Source organism: Gallus gallus, chromosome 26, assembly GCF_016699485.2.
Source record: "Gallus gallus isolate bGalGal1 chromosome 26, bGalGal1.mat.broiler.GRCg7b, whole genome shotgun sequence".
Classification (NCBI taxonomy): domain Eukaryota; kingdom Metazoa; phylum Chordata; class Aves; order Galliformes; family Phasianidae; genus Gallus; species Gallus gallus.
In genome coordinates this window covers 720,226-741,417 of record NC_052557.1, presented here as the reverse complement: position 1 = coordinate 741,417, position 21,192 = coordinate 720,226, and the positions used below count along the sequence as shown (strand labels likewise).

Genomic DNA, 21,192 nt, shown 5'->3' with positions numbered 1-21,192 from the left:
AATTAAGTGTACTTTCCTATGGGATTGTGCCCTGGTATTTTTTGTGCGTTTCCCCTCCGCTCCCATGCCCACAATATTGGCAGCCCTTGCAGCCTTCATAAAACAGGTGGGAATGTGATATCTTGGAGCCTTTCCCATTTCCATCCGGTTCCGATTGATCCCAGCAGAGCTGTGTGTGCTGAACGATCCCAGCTGGGCAGGCAGTGAGGGGCAGGCATGGAAACCTCCTGGAGCAGCAGACAGCCCAAAGAAGGGTTTGCTCCTTGTGGCAAACAGCTGCATTCAGATGCCATTTGCAAAGCAGCTTCCTGCGGCATGCCCTTGGCCCTGCCTTTGCCCTGCTGCTCATAGCCTTCCTTGTTGGGTGTTAGGATAAAACCACACGTGCTTTTTTTTCTGCCTTTAACAATAAGGGTGAGCACTTTGCAGTGAATTACTGCACTTCCTAAGAAAGGCAATATCCTGGGGTATAACAGTACAACATAGGGGGAATTGAGCAGAAGGCACCCGAGGAAACTGTGCAGTGTGTTGGTGTGTGAGCAGTTCCATGTGCCATTGCCCTATTGCAGGGTCAGCACCTCCCGGTGCCTGATGAGCTGCAGGGCCCACTTCTGTCATGGAGTCATCATGGTTGGGACAAAGCCCCGAGGCCATCTGATCCAAGCTCCTGTTCCCATCACAGCCCCACGTGGCAATGGATGGGAGCATCTCACAGCCCATCCTCACTCTGCTGAGTGGCTTTGCAACCACTTGATTCTTTGTGCAGTTATTGGAGGTGTCGGCTGTACTCTGGCGTTAGGCAGAGGTGTGTGAATCATTTGCTGTGCTGCACAGCACAAGGGGATAACAAGAGCTCTGCAAACAGTTCTCCAGGAACCTTTGTCTTCCTGGTCTGCACTGAGCAGCCTGGGCTGTCCCGGTGGTGGTAGAAGTGATGCTGCTTACATGGGAGCAGGGTCAGGTCGGTTGTCTCCAGACATTCTTTTCCTCGTGTCTGCACTGCTGGCTCATTACGCAGTGTTTGCAGAAACTCTGCTGTCCTCTCCCATTAGCCAGCAAAAACGTGGGGTACTGAAATTTGAACTTTAAGGCAGTTAACCTCAGGCTGTGCTCTTCCACTGCCTGATTTGTTTATTGCTGCTCCCATCGCTGCTTATTTCTCAGGCGTCGTGTTCCTTAGATGGGTATCAGTAAGAAATCCTCCTGGGTTCTGTTTGTTGTTGTTCTCTTTGCTGTGTTTTGGTTTGTTTTTGTTTTTTTTTTTTACTCTGTAAATGCCCATATCTGGAAGTGCATTGGGTGCATGCAGGCATCCTCAGGGCACCCACCCTCTGGGTGTGACTCAGTGCTGGGCAGCTCTGACCACCCTTATGTCCATACCAGGGGCCCTGGTGCATTCAGTGACCCCTCTTAAGTGTTGGTTGTGTCTCTGTGGGTAAACTTTCTCGGTTCTCCTCCTTTCCTAGGAATCAAGCCATTGATTCAAGCCAAAGCCATGCAGGGAGTGTGTGCCAGTTCTTCAGTGTCCGAATGCTACAGGCTGCTGGTTGAGCAGCCCTGCCCCGGCAGCATTTCCTAGGCAGACACAGCCCCACTGCGTGTCCATGTTACAAAAATAAGTTGTTGCTGCAGAGGGAGGGCTCTTGCAGGGTGCTGTGGCTGGAAGGGTGGGATGACGTTTCTCATGTGTTGAAATCCCATTGGGATCTGGCTGCTTTGGGTGTGCTGTTCCCAGAGCAGAAGGCACATGGTGCAACACCACCACTGTGCACAGCTCCTATCCTTCCCCTCCAGCGCCTGCTCTGTGCTGCTCCCCGAGGGATCCAGGTCAGCAGGTGGGGAGAGACTGCCTGGGATCACACCGCTGCTGTGGCATTGCCCAACACTGCAGGGAGAGCCTGGTGTGCAGAAGGGGTGAGAAGGAGGAGATCTGATCTGGGGTCAGCCCGGAGTGCAGCCACAATGGCGTCTGGCCCAGCAGGGACAGGGAGGTGCTGTGGGATGGGGATGTGTGGAAGGGGATGGTAGATGGAAACCGGAGGCAGAAAACCACTCCAACCTCTGAGTTGCAAACCAGTGTTTACTGCAGTGGCAGGAGCCCATTATAGCTTTGTTTTTCATAAGAGGAACACAAACCCATAGCAAACAAGGCTGGCAGGGCTCAGTCTGCCCATTGCCTCAGGGCACTGCAGCTGCACCTGTGGTGCTCCGGACACATTTGCACAGGCTCCCACCCAGAGAGGTGCTGCCCTGTCCTTGGAGCTGCCCCTGGTGGCAGATGCAGAGTGCTGACCTCGTGTTAGCTTGGTCTGCTTCTTGGGTTGGTTGTGTTTTCTACAAGGACTTGTCAGTTCTTTTTCCTAGCCCCCCATAGCTGAGGTCACTCCTGAAGAAGCAAAGCTTTGGAGCAGACGTCCTCGAGCAGATTTGGGCTCAGATCACTGCCTGGCAGCCGCTCTGGAGCTGTTTGAGACAGAAACAGATGAGGAGAGAGAGAGAGGCAGCACCAACAGCCTTAACTCTGACAGCACAGGATGCTCCGTGCAGCGCAGACAGCCCAGCATAGCTCAGCAGCCCTAATGGCTTTTCCATGCAGGCGCTCCCTGTGCCCATGCAGTTGTCACAGGAATGCTATGTGGCTGCTCCAGGACAGGTTGGTTTTAGCAGCTGCAATTCAGGCTCCAAATAGACATTTAACACCTGGGAATGCCCAGCAGTGTGTGCAGGGCTGGGGAGGAGCTGCTGCCTGCAGCCCCGCAGCATTAAGAAGTGTGGGAGCAGCAACCTCCTCCTCTCAGTCACTTGGCCCTTCAGCTTTGATTTCCTCATGTCTGGAGAGCTCTGTCTAAGATCACGGCGCTTTGCAAAATGAAGTTTTTCACCAATAAAATTTGATCCCTTCGAAAAGAAGGGGGGAAAAAAAGTCAGAGCAGCAAACCCAGGGTTCTGAGTTGTGGCCTCTCCTAAATTAAACTACAATCCAGCTCAATGCTTTACACAGTGAGCTCTATCCCCCAGAGCCAGCGGTAATGAAGTGCAGCTGGGGCTGAGCCGAGGGGCCAGGGAGGAGTGGGGAACTGAGGCACGGGGAGGGGGGAGCACAGAGGAGCTGCCTGTGCTGGGGCCATGGAGGTGCTGCTGTCAGCCCCCCCAACCACGTGTGTTTATTTCGTGCTGTAAGCAATGCAGTGTGTTGCAGGCAGCAGCCAAGGCTGCTATTCCAGCTCGGAGGGACTTTTAACATTATGCTTCAGTAACGTCAGTTTTTATTAAGCAAAGCTTGTTGATTTATAGTTTGTGAAAACATGCTTTGCGTAAGGCTTTGGGGAGTTGGGGGTTGGATGGAGGTGGTTTGGCTGTGCTGCGTTATCAATCACAGCAGTGGGATTTGTGATCCTTGCATTCGCAGCAGTGCAGCCCGGGTGGAAGGCAGCAGCATCCATCAGCACGGCTGGGGCTGGCAGGGAGCTGAGCCACAGTGCTGGGTCAGCACAGCAGCTTTCCCAGGGAGGCAGTGACCTCAAAGGAGCAGAGTTCAAAGCAGACCTTGTAATTATTCTTCACCCTTTGGAAAACCAAACTTTCTAAGCACTGGTTGTGCCCAGTGCTGTCTGGCCTGCAAGTCCAACTGCAAGCTGCACCGTGCACCAAACCCATCCCCGCTCCTCCCTGCAGCTCTTGCAGCGCAGCCCCACGCTCCCTTCCAGCTGCATACCATGCACAGTGGCTGACCCTTCTGCAGCAGCCGTGCAGCAGCGTAGCGCTCCTGTGGTGGGGGGGAGCAGACAGCCCCAGTGCTGCAGCAGTGTGGCAGCTCCCTGCAGCATTGTGCACATCACAGGAGGAACTGCCCCCACAAGCAGCTGGCTTCATTTCGTGTTTGTTTTCTGAACCAAACGGGGCTCAGCGGGAGGATGGCTTCCAGCACCACTGGGGGAGTTCTTGGGGCTTTCTCTGTGGCTTGGGGGGGAAGCGGGGCTGTGGCTGTGCCCTGGGATCCTGCAGAGTGGTGGTTGATCGTGGGGTGATCAGATCCCTGAGACAAAACAGCAGTATAAATTCCTTGGGAGCTATCTTAAAATAGTGCAGACTTTCCTGAGGTTGGCCAATGGGAGATAAAGAAGCACAAAATGTTCCAAACGCATCTTTTTTGGAGGGTGTGGAAATGTAAATAGGGGACTTTTTCTGCCTGTGCTGGGTCAGGTCTGAGCAGCAAAAGAATGCATCTGGAAGCAATGGGGCAGTGTCTGACTTGGCAGAAGGGCTGAGCCCCTCTTGGCGCTGCGTTTCAGGGCTTCATTTTAGCCAAACCTTCCGTGAGGAATTTGGTTTTAATTATACCTTACTGAGCTTCGAACAGCTGTGAGAGTTTGTGTGTTTTGAAGGGAAAACTGCTTTCCTCCATCCGAAACCCAAACCCTGCAGCGTTCCTGCACTGTGCAGCATCAGCTTGGAGCAACCTGGCCTGGTGGGAGGTATCCCTGCCTGGAGCAGGGGGTTGGAACGAGATGATGGTACGTCCCCTTCCAACCCAAACCCCACTGTATGACCCTATGATGCTGTTTCCTCCCATGCCCTGTATCCTGCAGCCCCGGGGGGTTCAGCCAGCTCCACCCCAGCCCAGGGTGCTGGCAGCAGCAGCCAGGCCGTGCTACCCCAGCACTGTGCTGCCATCCCACAGCCAGGAGGAAAGATGTGACCTCAGGTGCGTGGCTGTAGGTCGGGGTGCACGTGCAAACCCCACTCCCATCCTCCTGCTGCCAGAGCTCTGAGCGCTGATGCTGACCAGAAATCTGGCAGTGCTCCTCTGCACATTGAAGTTTTCCTTTAAAAGCCATCAGCACACACGTGCCGGGCTGCAGGTCCTGCCTGGGCTGCACGCTGCTTTCAGAACCAGGGCAGCCGTGCTGCTCCCCGGGGCCCTCCTCCCCCCGCCCTGACCCTGTTTAGCTGGGGAGGGCTCATGGCACAGCTCCGTGTTCCTGGGGCTGCTGCTGGTTCTCGTGGAGCCTCTGATCCCCATGGAAATGCAGCGGTCGGGGCGGTGCTGACAGCACAGCTCCACATTTGCCAGGGGAAAAAAAAAACGTGACGAATACAACGGTGCCTTCATAGAGTTGGTACGGCTGATTCCCAGCATTGCTGTAAGCCTAACAGGCTGCGTGGTGTTAATCAGGAGGGTTCTGTTTGGTGGGCTCGGCTGCTGTTGCCCTCTGCTCCTTCAGGGAGCAATGGAGGCTGAGGCTGTGAGCTCAGGGCGCTGCAGTGCGCTGCTCCCTCATGCAGCACAGCAGGTGATGCTGCTGACATTTAAATGGCATTTGGCTGTTTGAGCAGGAGGGGAAGAGAGCAGAGAAGCGGTGGCTGCAGGGAGGACAGCACAGCTGCAGCTGGAGGTTTCTGAGGGCGCTGCGGCCGTGTGCAGGGCAGGGCTGGGCTGGAAGGGAGCTGGTCCTGCTGGGGATGGCTCCTCTCTTCTGTCATTGTTTTAAAAGCAGAACGGAGTAAGCTGGTCCTAGGGGTGCCAGCACAGCCTGTGAGCAGACCTCGAGAAGAGGCTGAGCCAGAAATTGATCTAAAATAAAATAAATAGCCCTTCCTCCCCTGAAGGTAATAGCAAGTGGGGGAGCAATCCGCTGATGGAAACTGGTTTGTGATTCCATCGCAGCGGGGCTGTTGCCAGCAGTGGCTGCAGAGTTCTGTTCAGCCTCTGCTCTCCAGACCCGGCCTTTATATGGTATCATCTCTGTCTGAGGAACACCGCTTCACTGCAGCAGCACGCTGGCAGGCAGCTGCAGGTGGAAGGCTGCGGAAGGGTGCAGTTCCCTGTGGGTCACTTCCAGCTTGGGATGTTCAGGCTGTAGCACAGGGCTGGACCTGCTGCCGTGGTTCTGCTGCAGCCCTGTGCTCAGCCTGATGGAGCCCCTGCAGGCACAGCCCTGGGGGGGACGCACTAATCCATAGCAGGGTTTGCTCGTCCCTTTTGGGCTTTGGATTTAGCAGCTCCAGCTGAATGTGCTCTCCTGCCATGAGGCTTCATCAGTGCTTTGGTTCAGTTCCTTTGTCCTGACCAAGGCACCACATCCTGTGACAGAGGGCTTTATGGGGTGGTTTCCTTCTTGAACAGAAGGTGGGGGCTGCGTTGGGGTTGGAGGAATTAGAAATGTGATGACTTGCAATACCCGCTGTGTTGTTGTGTTCCTGCTCCGGTGCAGGCTGAGCACAGACCTCCTTGTGCTCCATGCAGCCGTGCACAGAGGAGCTCAGGGGGGGGAGCAGAGGATGGGAGCAGCGCAGCCCACAGCAACCTGTGCTGTTCTGTTTGACTTTGGCATTTGTAGGAGAAAGCTGTCCAGTCCAGAGAACTCCATTAAAAGCTGTGGTTTACCACAGTTGGCCCCGCAGGACACGGCAGCGCCAAGCAAAACTCCTGTAATCCCCTCTGGCCCCGGTCGGTGTGGTTTAGGAGCAGCGAAGGCTGAGCTGAGAATTGCTCTGCTGTGATGGGGGTGTGTGTGGGGAAGGAAGTACTGCAGGCATGGGGGGGCTGTGGGCTCCTCGGCCTCCCCTGCAGCTCCTGCTGAGCTCCCCTGGCTCTGGTAGAGCTCTCCTTCCTCACAGGTATTCGGCCGTGGAGAAAAGGTGGTTTGTGGATTTCAGGTGTTCATTGTGCACACGCAGAGCTCTGTGTGCCGTGGGCCATTAATCCCTCACCCACACGCGGGGCAGTGATCAAAGTCAGCACGGCTATTTGATTTGAAAGGGACACAATAGAGGAGTTTGGGGCCCAGGAATGGGCTTCAATTCAGGATGTGAGGGTTTGAAAGCCCAGGTTCTGTAGGTTTGGGGTCAGTGAAGGAAATGAAATCTGAGATGCTTCAGGGAAGCAGAAGCAGTTGGGAAGGCTCGGCAGCAGTCGGTGGGTCACAGTTGGGGTGCAGGCTGTGTGTGCTGGGGTGGAGCAGTGTGCTGCTGGAGCTGCACTGTTACTTCTGGTTATTAATCCCCTTTTTCTTTTTTTCCCCTCCTTCCTCCAGCATGAACGACTTTCCAGGTAAGAATTTTGTTTCTTGGAGTCTTTTTTTCCAATTTAATACTTTAGATTTAGGATTTTTTTCTATGTCCCATTTTTGCGCAGCTCTGCGGGTTCCCCATCCTTCACACCCATGGCACGAGCTGACCCTGGCTCTGAGCAGTGGCTGCTCATCTTAGCTCGGCTCTTGGGCCACTCTGCTTTCCTCCTTTGCTCCTCCAGTCACCCACCAGCCACGTGCAGATTAAAGCCCTTCAGTGTCCCGTTGAATGGAGCCCATTCCCACCATGAGGATGGGAATCCCAGCAGTGCGTGGGACATTACTGCCCGGTGGGGATTGGGCTGATAACCGCTGGGCTGTTCCAGGTGGTGCAGCATGGGGCACTGCCCGCCTTTGTGTCACATTGCCGTTCCCCAGGTGGCAGCTGCTCCACAGTGCTGCATCTTTGCCTTTCAGGTTGGAAGCAGCTACAACCCCTGCCACCAGTGACTCCTACAGTGACCGTGCCTCCAGCCGCTCCAGTGCCTACAGCCGCAGAGAGAACCGCCTAGCAGCCCTCAGCAGCAGGGCAGAAGAGGAGAGCAACAGGGACTATAAAAAGGTAGGGTTTCTGTATGTGGTGTTGTCACTGGACGCACCTTGGAAGCTGCAGCAGCTGTCTTTGGAACGTTTCCCATTGTCTGTTTCCATTGCCTTTGGGAAGGATGCTCACTGTTCTCAAATGCATCAGTCCTACAGAGGGTTAAAACAGGGCAGGGGGTGAAGGGACACCCTGGGGAGCAGGGAGGGAGGGATCGGGCTGTAGAGATGGGGGAGGGAGTTGTAAAGGAGCAAGAAAGGCTGACACTGAAGGCCCCTTTATGGCCACAGAGTGCACACCCAACCGAACCCTTCTGTGCTGCTGTAACACTCCGGAATTGTTTGTTCTAAAAGCTCTGAAGTTTTCAATGTGATCCTTGAAATCAGTAACGTGGGCTGCCACAGCTTCAGGGTGTGCGTGCACATCTGGGACTGATGCAGAGGCCGTATGAGAAGTGTCTGTTTGGAGCACGGTGCCTGAAGAGCAGCCCTGTTAATTGAAACATTCTGTATTTCAGTTGTACGAAAGCGCCCTGTCTGAAAATCAGAAGCTGAAGTCAAAACTGCAAGAAGCACAGCTCGAGCTGGCAGACATCAAATCCAAGTTGGAAAAGGCAGCCCAGGTAAGGCCAAAAGCTGCTCCTCTGCTGGGCAAAGCGAGCACAGCCCCGTGCCAGGCCAACACATCCGCAGTGTGGGAGGGGATGCAGTGCTCAGGAGGGAAGCTGCTGCAGGGCAGACTCATGTTACATTGCACAGAATGAAGTGTGGTGTGTGTGATGCTCTGAGGACTGCTTCTTCTCTGGGCAAGTGCGTCCGTGGGCTGTCTGGGCCTTTGTACAGCATCCTGTGAATGCCTCTCCATTTTAATAGCTTTCTATTTTTAATTTACATAGCAGAAACACGAGAAAACTTCTGACCGGTCTAGCATGCTGGAGATGGAGAAAAGGGTATGTGTGTCTGCTTTCTTCTGGGTTCTGATCTTTGCCTCGTGCTGCTCTACAGGGCATACTAATTTCTGGAAGGAAAGTGTTAATTAAAAGATAAGTTATATTTTTGCCTTGCAAAGCAGTGCACAGCTATAATTGTGTTCTGACCTTTTTGGTGCCTGAGACTTCTCTGCTCTTTGCAGATCAGCCATGTTCTGACTTCATCCTTTCATTATAGGAAGCTGCAGAGCAGCAAATTGTATTGCACAGTCCTACAGGGCTGTCAGTCCATTATGCTTTAAAATGTTATTGATCCTTATAAATAAAAACTTTCAGGAGGGAGGGAGAAACAGGACAAAGCACTGGCTGGGTGTCCATCCTTGTGATTACTCCTGAAATATGATTGATTGAACGCTCCTTCCTCCTAACCAAGCAGCCAGATTTGTTGCAGTAAGTTAAGCTGAGCTTGTGGTGTCTGGCTGAGTCTCTGCCTTAACTGACCCTGAAGTCAGGTTGGAATGGACCCGAGGAGGGCTGTGCTTCACCTCCTGCTCTGTGCAGGGCTGAAAAGGGCCCCAGCACGTCACCTGCTGCCATGTCCCGTCTGGTCTGCCCCTGGCTGTGCAGTGCTTTGAGTTGCTTTTTGGTGATGGCTCCTATAGAAATGCAAGACTTTTGCTTTTCTTTAAAAGAAAATATACTTTCTTTTTCTTCTAACCCCCTGTGACCATCTCTGTTATGATCCCTGCAAACAGGAGAAGCGAGCTCTGGAGCGGAAACTCTCTGAAATGGAGGAGGAGATGAAGGTAGGGAATGATCTATTCCCTCTGTCTGTTCTAATTTTGATGCTTTGTATCAGTGTCTTTTGGGATTGTCACCCAGGAATAGGATATTAAAGATATACATGGGAAGGGACTCGTCTTACCTCTGAGTGCCTTCCTTTGTGCATCCAGGCCTTGCTTTAATGGCTTTGTTCTCCAAACGTGGAGTAGCATTAAAACTGCTCCGTTAGCATTCATCGAATCGCACCATATGTTTGACTTGTTATGTTGTTTGCCCTGAGAACTGTGAAGGCTCTTCTCCCCAAATGCTTTCTGAGACTAACCTTCTGTGGCATCCGTGAGTTTCAGTTTGCTGAATAGTCTGCAGCCCAAGCGAAGCCGTTCTGGCTCTCTCCAGATGGGTAAGAAGACAAAGCTGGCTTTTGAGATCACGCACACTGGCCAGCACAGAGCACACAGTGATTGTATTTCTGTCTGCCCTTCCTCCAGCATGTTTGTGGAAGGCTGCGTCAGTAAGTCAGCCTGGAATGGATCTCAGCAAAGAGGAATTTGCTCCCAAGTCCAGCATGGCTTGCTGTCCCCAGCCCTCCCACCGACTGCTCCCTGCCTTCCCCTCTCGTGGCACTGCTGGGACGGAGCCCTCCAGCAGCAGCGGGGACACAGCAGGGCTGGTGGGGAGCACTGCGGTGCCCGAGGCAGGGTTTGCCACCTGGGTGCACCTACAGTTTCACAGTGATTCCGCAGCATCCCATCATTTTACGCTGCACTTGAATGCTTGTAGTCACAGAATGGCCCTGTGTGTCCTGTGTGCTGTGCTTCCCTTCCCTCTGAGGATGATCCAGGTGGGACCGCGTCGCTTTGACAAGGCAGGACGTGGGGATGTGAGCTCTCAGTGCCGTGCACTGATGGAACTGATTTCCTGCCACCCTCAAGAAGGTTCCAACTTTGGGTTTCTATTTCAAGCTTCGTATCTTTACCAAGCATACACCTTTGAACGGATACATTGGCTGTTGCTGCATCTTCTGCTGCAATAAGTCTCAGAACGATTTGGTGGAGTGTTGCTGTGAAAGCTCTCTCGGTCTTTCAAAGAGGAGAAAATGAATGTGGATGTGCTCAAAGGGGAGTGAGAAAGGGCTGAATGTGCCCGGATTCCAAATCCTTCCTCCTCTCAGCAAATGGCAACCTTGAACTCCAGAGGGACTTTCCCATCATTACAGAAATACGGCCTCCAACAGAAAACACGGGCAGGAGCACTTTGTGGCACTGCTTTAGCTCTGCACATCTCTCCACAAACCAGCTCAGTCCGTGGAGTAAAAAGACAAATTGGTGTCCTCTAGTGGCATGTTGGTTTTGAACACTTACACTGGTTCAGAAAGCAGTTAATAAAAGAAGATGCCTGCAGGGACTGCTGGACGCAGCCACAACTCCTCTGGTTGGGGGAGCTGCAGGTGGATGGAAGCTGACAACGTGCTGTGGGAAAAGCACCACTTGAAGTCTGACGTGTTGCTGTGTTACCCTGAAGCTGCTGGCCATGCAGGAGGCAGCACGTGGCTACAGCACCCTGTGGTCTGCCTGAGAACAAGCTCAGTTCCTTCGGAGTGATGCTGCCTCTTTGTTTCTGCAGACCCAAACAGCCTTTTGTTGGTGGAATGCATAGATGTGAAAATTGAAAAGTGTCTCATCTGAGGCACTGCTGTGTTTCTTTGCAGAAGCTCGAGCATGTGATGGGCACCTGGGTGTGCTGTGACGTGTGCTCCTTGACAGCAGCCCGATACAAAGAAGTGTGAAGTCTCTGACAGTGAAAGTGTTGGACCAGTCCATAAGGAAAGCAGACTTTCCACGTCCACTTACATCACGTCTTAAAGTGGGATTCAGCCCAGCTGTGTTTGTGTAGAATGAGAGAACCTCTGCAGAACATCTGTATTAATCCCTAGGGTGCCAGGAAAACAAATCTCTTAGTACTGGCTATGCTTGCATTCCTGCTACTTTTGCTAATTGAAGAGCTATTGGGCAGCATCAGAAAGAGCAATTGAAGCAAGGCCAGCAGTTTCTTTTAAGGTAGAGAGCAGCAAGGGCAATACCCAGCCATGCTGTGGGGTTGGATTCCAATTCATACTGCAGTCACTGGGATTCTTCCCAGCAGCCTTTGAATGGAACCAGTCCATCAGGGCTCACCTGCAGCTGTTTGCTCTTTGGCTGGCACTGAGTCCAGAGCAGTGTGGGAGCAGCTGGCTCCTTGGGAAGAGGAGGCACAGCAATGTCACAGGAAGGTCCTGGGTTGCTGTGACAGCAGTGCTGTGTAGTTCAGCCCAAGCTTGAGGCTACAAGCTTGGTTCCTTCCATGAGTTCAGCTGCTGCTGGTGAAGCTGCCATGAGGTGGAGAGGATCATGGTGAAACTGGTGATGGCAGAGAGCTCCGTGGTGCTGGAGGGGCTCCTGCAGCCCTTGGGAAGGTGACACTGCGGCATGGCGTTTTGCTGAGTGACTGCAGGGTTTGACTGGAGGTACAGCAACCTGGCTGGGGAAGGAGAGAGAAAATTAGCATTTGCACTGAACTGATTTCAATGCCAAGTGCCTGAGGTCCCAACTTAACACAGCAATTTTCCTTGAAGGTCACAGAAGCTTCTTTACTCTGAAGCAGCACCGCACCTCCTGGCTTGGTACATTGTGCATGCTTTGGGCATCCTTATTTCCCCAAGTGTTGCAGGCACAAAACCCTTTAATTGAAGGCAAGTACAGCTGAACCGAGGAGCCTGCTTTCTGTAAGCCAAGAATCAAGCAGAGTGATAAGCAATCACAGCGGGATCATCCACATTCTGGTCTTTGCCCTTGGCTTCAGGCCCAGCTCTCAGCCTTCACTCGGTGTCTTTGAGCGTGATGAATAGGAAACCATCCGACCTGCAGCACACACACATTTTTGCATAGGTGATGCTTTTCCTGGCTGCACAGCGTGCTGAGGCTGAGCTGCATCTGCTCGTGCTGTGCTGCAGTTCGTGCTCGGTTGGTGTGGGAAGTGAGGATGGTCTCTAAAGTGATCACGATCCTTTCCACCCCGCGAAGCACGCACTGCATTTTACATATGTTGGCCATTTTCTGCCCGCCAGATGCTCAGCTGTAATAAAGCAGAGAGCATTTATAAGCTGCGATTCTGCAGGAAGAAACGACCCTTTCAGTCCAACCAGAAGCTCCTGGGTGCCATCGGCTGCAGGATGGACGCAGTGGTGTCTATCTGTCCTCTGTCCAGCTGGCACGGTGGGGCAGGTGGTGCTGGCTGGGATCTGGGGATGGGGAGGCTGTCTGTCCCCCGAGCTGTCCGTCTGTCCGGTGTCAGAGCGCTGCGGGTCAAGGCCATACAGCAGGAGCTGTGCTCCCTTGGATGCAGGAGCAGTTGCACAGCCAGCTGTGCTCGAGCCCCATCCTTTCCTGCTCTGCATCCCTTCCATTGGCTTTGTGAGGCTTTTGGACAAGGTCTCCATTCCTTCATGAGGAGCAAAGGTAGTGCTTAGGGGCAGCTGGGGCTGCGCTGCTGGCTGCCCAAAATGCTTCTGCACAGCATTGAGCCCTTGAACAGAACATCCCTGCATGCAGCAGTTCTGTGGGGAGCTGCAGCAGCTCACATCAGGTGGAAGTTCTTCATCTCACAGCTGTGCTAAAGGTGATGTCATTTTTGCAGATAGAGCTGCCGTGGGACCCTTCCTGCTGATGGCACGGCAGGAAGGAGCTCCCCACAGCCCCTTCATCTCCTCCATCCCACACAGACGGGCGAGGGGAGGCTGCAGGAGGGACGGAGGGCGCTTTGCCTTGGGCTGGGATTTGTCTCTTGAAGCCAAAATCCCTCCTTTGGAGGGTGCTTCCCTTCCTGCCCCCCACCCCAGGGGGGATGCAGTGCTCAGCCCTCACACCTCCTGGCGCCCCATCTCAGTGTCGGTGTCGATCCGTTTTGCTGTCGTGTTGCTGGGAGTGCGTCCTCCTTGTGTGAGCAGCAGTGATGTCTGCACAGCTTTCTGCTCTGCCTCGCCCCGTGCTTCCACGCCGTGTCTCAGTGCTGCAGTGTGGCTCTGCCCACCCCTCCTGGGCGCCGATTCCTGCCCCGTTCTGTGCTCACGTGGTTCTGTGCTGAGCAGCGCTGTGTTCTGTGTGCCTCCTCAGGCTGCTCTCATTCAAGCTCCTGTCATTAAAACGAGTGCTTTCAGTTCTTAACTTTTCCTCTCTGAAGGCTGAGCCCCGTGGCAAAGAAGAGTTGAATTTGGGCTGGGTTATTTGGAAAAACCCACGCCCACCCCACAGCTTTGGGGAGCAGAGCTGAGAGCCCATTGGGTGCCACAGGGCCAGGGCTGTCAGCAGGCTGTGGCCATGGCTCTGCGCTGTGCCCTCCAGAGCCTCCGCTGCAGCTCTGCTCACTGCTGCACTGCTGTGCAGCTGCTTCAGCGTTCAGAGACGCATGGGAGGAGTGGTGCCAGCAGTGCTCCCAGTGCTCCCAGTGCCCGTGGTGGCGGTGTGACAGCGGTGATGGTTCTCGTAGTGGTCCATAGATGTGTCTGGTGGAGCTCATTATGGGTCATTAGAACATCAGCCGTAAGGGACCATCCTGCTTTGGGTGGGAAGTCTGCTAAGGACCTTTCTAAAGGCTCTGTGTGTCCCTGGGGGAGGGCAGGCTCCCCACATGCTGTCAGTGCGCTGCAGGGTTTCCATGCGCACATCAGAGCTGCTGCCCACCCAGCACTCACCGCTACTAATTTGTCTTTTCTTTTTCTCTCTATTCTTTTACTGCTTGTGGACTAAATTCACCTTTCTGTGCCCTCTTGTCTCCGTGGTTGTGTTCTCTCCGTATCTTCCCGTCCCCTCCTGTCCCTCTCTGCAGAACCTCCACCAGCTCAAACAGATTCACACTCTGAGGCAGATGAACGAGCAGCTGCTGGCCGAGAACAGGGCTCTGACGCGGGTGGTGGCCAGGCTCTCACTGCCTGCCAAGCCCTCCGAATCAGAGGAGCTGTAGCCATTTGCCGTCCGGCTCATCTCGCCTCCCTCCTCCATCCTCCAGGCAGGTCTCTGCTCCCGCGGCCGAGCTCTCCCCTGGCTGCTGGGGCTCCAGGCTGCATGCGGCCGACGGTCTGCAAGCCCCGGCATGCTGCTCCCCAGGCAGGGCTTCCCTGCACTGCGTGCTCTCAGTTCTGCTGACTCTGCTCTGCTTGGCAGCTGCTGACCTCCACCATCCCACTAACAGCCCACAGCAGGGGGGGCTGCTTTCTCCTTGCCCAGAAGAGAAATAGGAGGACCCACTGCGCACGGCAGCAGACGGGTGGCACTGAGGGGTGGGAGCTGTCGGTGCTTCCCTGCGGCTCAGCAGGCCGGCTGCCGTGGGGGTGGTGGCAGTGCCCCTTCCCATCACTGTGTGTCTGTGCCGTGTGTCTGACCACGGTGTCGTCAGGCTTGGTTCAGCAGGATGCTGGCACACAGTCACCATGAATGATTAATGAACTTCCAGGGGTGTCATGAAAAATGTGCGTTGTAGAGAGGAAGGTGATTTCAAGAAAATCCCAAACTGATTCAGTCTGCAGCACTCTCTTGTTTCCTTAAGCAATGAAAGCAAGCTCCTTCCCTCGTGTGAAGCAGGGAAAGGCGGTGGTGTTGGGAGCATCCATGCTGCCTCCTGCAGGACGGTGTGAGCAGAGCCGACCCACTGCGTGCTGTGCACACACCGTGTGCTGGGAGTCGCTGCAGAGAAATGGGGGTGTGACAGCCCGGGCTGAGCCCTGGGGAGCTGTGCCCTCACATCACACACACAGACCGCATCCTTTCCTGCTGCTCCATTGCCTCGGTGCTCACATAGAGCTGTGCCTCCTCCTTTTGCTGGGTCCTATCCCAGGTTAGTAGGGATATTTGGGTCCCTTCAGACAGAGCTATTTTTTCCTAAAGGAAAAAAAAGAAGCACTGCTCCAGTGGGATGGAAGTGGCACTGAGGTATGAAAAAGTCTATTCTTAGCACGCAAATTATATCAGAGATGATTAACCATAGAAACAAACTAACCGGGGGAATTGGGGCTTCCCTTCCCCGAGCCTCAGTGCCAGAGCCCACGTTCTGCTCTGCCTGCAGGTGGTGCTTTGTGCTGTGGGTCAGAGGGAATGATCTCCCCATGCGCCTGCTTTAAACCCACAGGAGCAGCCCCATGCCTGCCCCTGCCCCCCTCGTTCTCATGGCCTCAAAGCAGCGATGTTTCACCAACTTTAGGCCACCTGTCTCTCTTCTCCTGCTAGGAAATAATTGCAGCTCCGCTTCTCCCCTCTGCCCCATCGCTCCCAGTGCCGCCCCATTGCAGGCCGTGCTGTTGATGGATGCTCACTCCCCGCTCGCTTGCAGGCTGGGTGCTCTGCTGGGAGCAGCGCTGCGTCCCTGCGCTCCGCTGGGCTTCCTCAGCTCTTCTCATAGGTGCAGCACGGGATGCTGCTGCTGCTGCCTGTCAGCTGGTCTCCTTGCTGTCCTTGGTCATCACAGCTGTACAGCCGTGTCACTGTTTTCAACTGACAGATTTACTGCAGTGGCACTTCACAGAGAATCTCATTTTCCAAACTCCACATCATTTCTGCAGTGTCACCTCCGGTGTCGCAGTACAAACAGCCCAGCCCGCAGCTCGCTCTGTGCTGATGCTGCACATCGTGGGGCTGTGTGGGCTGAGCCCTCCTGGCCCCTCTGTGCCATTCTAACAGGCGTTTGCAGAGCACCGTTTTTCAGACCCCTGCACTTCCAGCCCTGCTTCATGTGCTCTTTATTTTGCGAGGCTTGAGCCTGGTTTGCAGTGAAGGCAGGAGTGCCCTCTGCTCCGGAGGGACTGCGCTTTGCAAGGCTGATGTGTGGCTTCCAGGAAGCTTCACTGGAAACTGATGGAGTCAAGCAACAGCCAGGAAGCTTCAAGAAGCACATTGTTCCATTGCTCCCCTTCCAATCAATCACCAAAGTTGCACTGAAGTGTTTTTGTGAAGCACAGCCACCGTCGGTAAGCTGTGAAATGGGGATGGATGCTGCAGGGCCACCCCAGGCAGTGACAGAGAGGGGATGGGGGCTGTGCAGCCCTCAGCAGATGGTTCAGCCCTTCGATTGCTCTGAACGTGGCAGTGTGCTCGGTGTGAGCTCAGAACCATTGGGTCGTTAAGGCTGGAAAAGACCTCCGAGATCCCCAACCCCACCGCTCTGCGCCCACTGCCATCTCAGTGCCCACAGTGTGTTCTGAGCGCAGTGACCCCTGGGCAGTCTGTGCCAATGCATCACTGCTCCTTCAGAGGGTGAGGATGAACCTTGGGAGGGAATGGAAGTGCAGAGTGAGAGCACGAACGCTTTGCCCCTCTCACCATTCCTGGGCACCCGCTGTTGGGCACTGCCTGCCATTTGGCCATCATTCCATGATGAGCCACGGCGTCCGTCCCGATGGCTGCTCTGTCGTGGGGTGCAGCCCGTGTCACCTCTTCCTTTGGGACCCCCCAGCAGGAGCAGCACAGGGGATGGAGCACGTGGGGCTGCAGGAGCACAGCTGTGCAGTGCAGGGATGCAGAGCAGTGCGCTGTGAGCTGGGATGGAGCCGCCTGCAGGCAGGGCCAGGGCTGCAGCACTGGGGGGGGGGGGAGGGGGGGAAAGGAGGGGTTGGAGAGTGCAGAGCAGCTCTGCAGTGGGGATTTCATTTCAGGGGAATTCCTCCAAGGTCTGCATTGACACCAATGAGTCAGCTCTGTGTGCTCAGCACTGTGTGCTCAGTGCCACCTCCAGCCGCGCTGTGACCCCCAGGCACACAGAGCCGGTGCTGTTCTGCTCCTCCTGCCCGGGCACAGCCCCATCCCACAGCTGCTCCCTGAGGGTCACTGCCTGCAGTGTGGGAAGCAGGAGGCTCAGGGCTTGTTTGCCACGAGGAGGTGCTGGGAAGGTGCTGTCGGTGTGGGTTTTTCCCCTCTCTGTCCTATTGGAGGTCTGTGGGTTTTCTGTGCTGCAGTCGCAGCTGTGAGCACCGTGCAGCTCCGGGATGTTCTGTGGGACTGCAATGTGAGCACTGACATGAAATGATCCCAAAGAGCTGTTTTGTTCTACAGACGTTCTGCACAGCAGGCTCAGCCCCGTCCTGAGTTAGAAATCCAAGGCAGGAAACGTGTCAGGCCTTTGTGTTCCCTTCTGGTCCTGGACAGATGGGAAAATGGACACAGGAAAGAGCTGCCTTGGTAGCTTTCTGTTCTGCCAGGCCCGGCTCAGCCTGTGGGAGCGGGTTTGGATGAAAGGGCTCAGAAATGGTCCCAGCAGTGGCCCAGCTGAGCACTGTGGCACCGCTTTCCTGGGGGCTTTGCTGTGTGAGGACCCGAGCTGAGCCGAGCCCCCAGCCCTGCTGTAACCCCCAGCCCTTCTGTAACCCCCAGCCCTGCTGTAACCCCCCCTCTTTGTCTTTGTGCAGATACTGACGGAGCTGAAATCGGACAATCAAAGGCTGAAGGACGAAAACGGGGCTCTCATTCGTGTCATCAGCAAACTCTCCAAGTAGGGAGCCGAGCTGCAGGATGAGGGGCGCACCGCTGAGCCCTGCCCCTTCCTCCTGCCCCACGCACAGCACCGCTGCAGCCGGGGGTCAGCAGCGCTCCTCCCTGCCTGGCTGGACGTTCCCTTTCTGCCCTTTCCCCCCCGCATCGCACACCCCGGCCGTTCTGGTTTCATTTCAGCATGTTGTGGTATCTCGGACATTTGGCTCGGGGGAGATGAGGAGGATGCAGAGCGGTGCCGAGCTGCCAAAACTTCTCCTTCCAGCAGCCCGCGGTGTGCAGCAGGGAGCTGTGCTGTGCAAAGCGACGCCCACGGAGCTGGTGCAGCAAATCCGTGCCCTCTGCAGGTGGGAGATGTGACTGTGGGCTGGAACTCCGTGGACGTGCATCAGCCCATGTGCACTGTGCGACTTCGGTACGATGCGATGCTACGAGGAATGGCAGCAGAGCTGATTCCTTCAGCAGGCGGGGACGGCTGCTCTGCACAGAGACCTGCCTGCTTTTTATTTAATGTAACATAGCAGATCTGGTGGGTAAGTGCCCCTCGTGTGCGGCTGGTGGTGGGGTGCCGTGCTGCAAACCCCCGGGGCTCCCTCCAAGCTCACTGCACTCAGCAGCACCTGATCCCTGCACCCGGACCGCTGCTCTCGGGATGGCACTGCAGATGTTTGCCAAACTTTCTGAAGGAGAAGCCTGGCGAGGTGTGTTGGCGTGGGATGTCTGCCATCAGGCAGAGCCCCGCAGAGGAGCCCGGGCAGGCATTTCAGGTCCCTGCAATGGCTTTTCAGCATCAGGCTGACCAACTGAACTGCAGCACGGTTTTGTTTCTGGGGAATGGAAACGAGGAGGGCAATGGGCTCTGTGCAGCCCCACACCTGGAGGCACAGCTCCTCGCAGGCGGGCTTTGGGCGCTGGGCACAGATCTGCAGCAGCTGTGCTCCATGTGCCCAGGGATGCTGTGGGTCCGGGAGCTGTGTGGGAATGCTGGGAGCTGCATCAGAGTCCTTTCATCCAGCAGAAGTTTGCAGTCCGCCTCAGCCTTGAAGGAAACCCCCCCAAAAAAACCCCAACCCTCCTTAGTGTTGTACGGACTCAGAACAGTTTGGAATTGTTCTCTCTGTGGGCATTCGGGCAGTGATTCCTGCATGTGCTGCATGCAGAGCCCGGCAGCAGACCTGCTGAGCTCCCCCACGGACCGCTGTCCTCGCAGTGCAGCCCCACTCCCACCTCCTGCGCCCCTCATTGCCTTCGTCCCTCCATTTCCCACTCTGTGCCGTGGGCTCTTTGTGCTCTGCTGGCTGCAATGTGGCACTGAGCAGAGGTGCAGATGGATACTTGAACATGAGCATGACTCCTGAGTTTGCTCAACAGGGTAAAATCCATCAGTCTGTCCTGGGCTTCTTGGAGCCTTCTGCTGGTTTTCACCTGTGCGTTTTCCTCTCCCTTGGCACTCTTCTGTTTCTTTTTAATCCTCCGTTTTCCCCCCCCATCCTCCCACCCCACCTCTCAGCTCTCTGCTCAGCGTGGAGCTCCCACCGCTCCGCTCTGCGCCGTTCCCCGGTGCCGTTCCTCTGCTGCTGTGCTTTGGGGAGGAGGAGGAGCGCTCCGGCAGCACCGGGGCTCCCGCAGAGCACTGCCCACACCGGGCAGACTGCATTACTGCTTCACGTGTCCCTGCTCTATGGAACAGCTTTAAGCCTTGAGCTCCGGTCAGTGCTTTCCCTGCACGCCGCTCCCCCTCGGTGCCCTCTGTGTGAGTACTGCTGCATCTCTCCATCTTCTCTCCCACCCTCACCCCGGGCTGCAGCAGTGCTGCCCTGTCCCAATCCCAGTCCGTGGGCAGGGACAGGCTGTGCTCCCGGCTGCTGGGATGGGGCTCAGCCCGACCTGACATCCATCTGCACCAACGCAGTGCCCCTTCCTCCCTCTCTCACTGCGCTCTGTCCGTAAGGAGCAGTTATGCGAAGGGCGCGGAGCCAAAACACTGCAGGGGATGTGTGTGGCAGCGCTGCTCTGTGCTCACAGCTCCGTGCCGACAACGGAAGCACAAACCCAGCGGGTGAGAAGGACTTCGGGCTCTCAGGGGGCGCATCTGAACGCCGCAGAGCACCGAGGAGGTGCGGAGTGGGACTCCGTGTGCTGCGCTGCGCACGGGGCGCAAAGGAAGCTGTTTTTAACGCCGCTCCCTCTTCGAAGCAGAGCGTTCGGTCTCCTTTGGAGGACATGGGAGCTTTTTTTCTAAGCAGTGCTTGGGGTGAAATGGTTTTTATTGCTTGGGGTGAACCCCGCTGTGGCTGCGAGTTTGAGGGTGGCTCTCTGTAAATAGGCTCCTGGAGGAAGCAGGACTGGCGTTCCACACGGGGAGAGAATGTATTTTTATGCAACTTTGAGTGGCCTTTCAAACCCTGAGATGAATGATTTGTTTTACTGGTTGTTGTTATATAGTATTATAAGTATTACGTGTTTGAAAGTTTGGGACTAATATTCACATCTATGATGCTTGTAAACACAACAGTATTTATAAATAAATAAAATAAGAGTTGGTAAAATAGAAGCCGTGTCTTTGCATCCGTCCTTCTGGGGCCGGGGAGGGCCCATCCCACCATCCTCACCTCTCAGCCCATCGCTGCTGCCTGGGAGCTGACATCGACCCCCGGGAGGAGCGACGTGGAGCTGCTGGAGAGCATCGGGGGGGGGGGGGGGGGGGCTGCAAAAGGGGTCCCAGGGATGGAACCCCTCCCGTGGGGATGGGCTGAGAGCGGAGGCTGTGCGGGGATGGGAAGGGCTGCGGGCAGAGCTGAGGGCGGTGTCTGAAGGGGCTGTGAGATGGAAGGGAAGGAGCAGAGCGGCGGTGTGAGGTGGGGTGAGGGCTGCACGGGGAGGCGGTGCTGCTCCGTCCCTGCGGACCCCCGAGGGCTGCACGGCTGAGTCGGACCGGGCAGCGTTTGAGGGCGCCTTCCGGCTCAAACCGTCGGTGATTCTACGAGTTGATGAAGCTGAAAGCTGAGCTCTGAAATGCCCTCTCGTGTCCCCGGAACCCCACCCGCAGCAGCAAAACCAGCAGGGCAGCAGGGCTCCTTTCAGCTCTTTCTTTAATAAGGAGACAGATATCATTACAAAATAACCATTGAACGATCAGAGACGGGAACGACAGAGTCCACACGAGGGGAGGGGGGCTTTAAAAGCAGCTTCCTGCCGGAGCCGAGCGCTGCGGGGGCGGGCGGGGGGCTGGGGGGGGCTGGGGGGCTTCCTCCTCACCGTGATGGGGCACGAAGGCAAAGCTGTGTGGCCTCACTTCTGTCCCCAGGAGGATGGCGCTGGTGTCACTGCGAGAGGGGGGGGAGAGGAAAGAGAGGAGGA

General features: G+C 55.5%; 1 protein-coding gene and 1 non-coding gene across 19 annotated transcripts in view; both read left to right on the top strand.

The window, feature by feature from the left end:
• Positions 1–20,383, top strand: part of PPP1R12B (protein phosphatase 1 regulatory subunit 12B) — an 86,158-nt gene extending 65,775 nt beyond the window's left edge. For 4 of the 18 annotated variants that reach the window (XM_040652775.2, XM_040652774.2, XM_040652764.2 and 1 more), the window contains 7 exons: positions 7,038–7,054; positions 7,491–7,635; positions 8,132–8,236; positions 8,510–8,563; positions 9,298–9,348; positions 14,186–14,365; positions 17,751–17,884. In XM_040652775.2, the coding sequence (XP_040508709.1) occupies positions 7,038–7,054; positions 7,491–7,635; positions 8,132–8,236; positions 8,510–8,563; positions 9,298–9,348; positions 14,186–14,320 (507 nt within the window). In that variant the 3' untranslated portion in view covers positions 14,321–14,365; positions 17,751–17,884. Of the gene's footprint in view, positions 1–7,037; positions 7,055–7,490; positions 7,636–8,131; positions 8,237–8,509; positions 8,564–9,297; positions 9,349–9,666; positions 10,218–10,287; positions 11,985–14,185; positions 14,370–17,750 lie in introns of those variants that run through there. The other 14 variants (XM_040652776.2, XM_040652778.2, XM_040652766.2 and 11 more) reach the window with 11 other exon arrangements.
• On the top strand, positions 12,299–12,408 carry MIR6607 (microRNA 6607). Its single transcript, NR_105475.1, has one exon. It is a non-coding gene; the product is annotated as a microRNA 6607 (primary transcript).
• Positions 20,384–21,192: the final 809 nt, after the last annotated feature.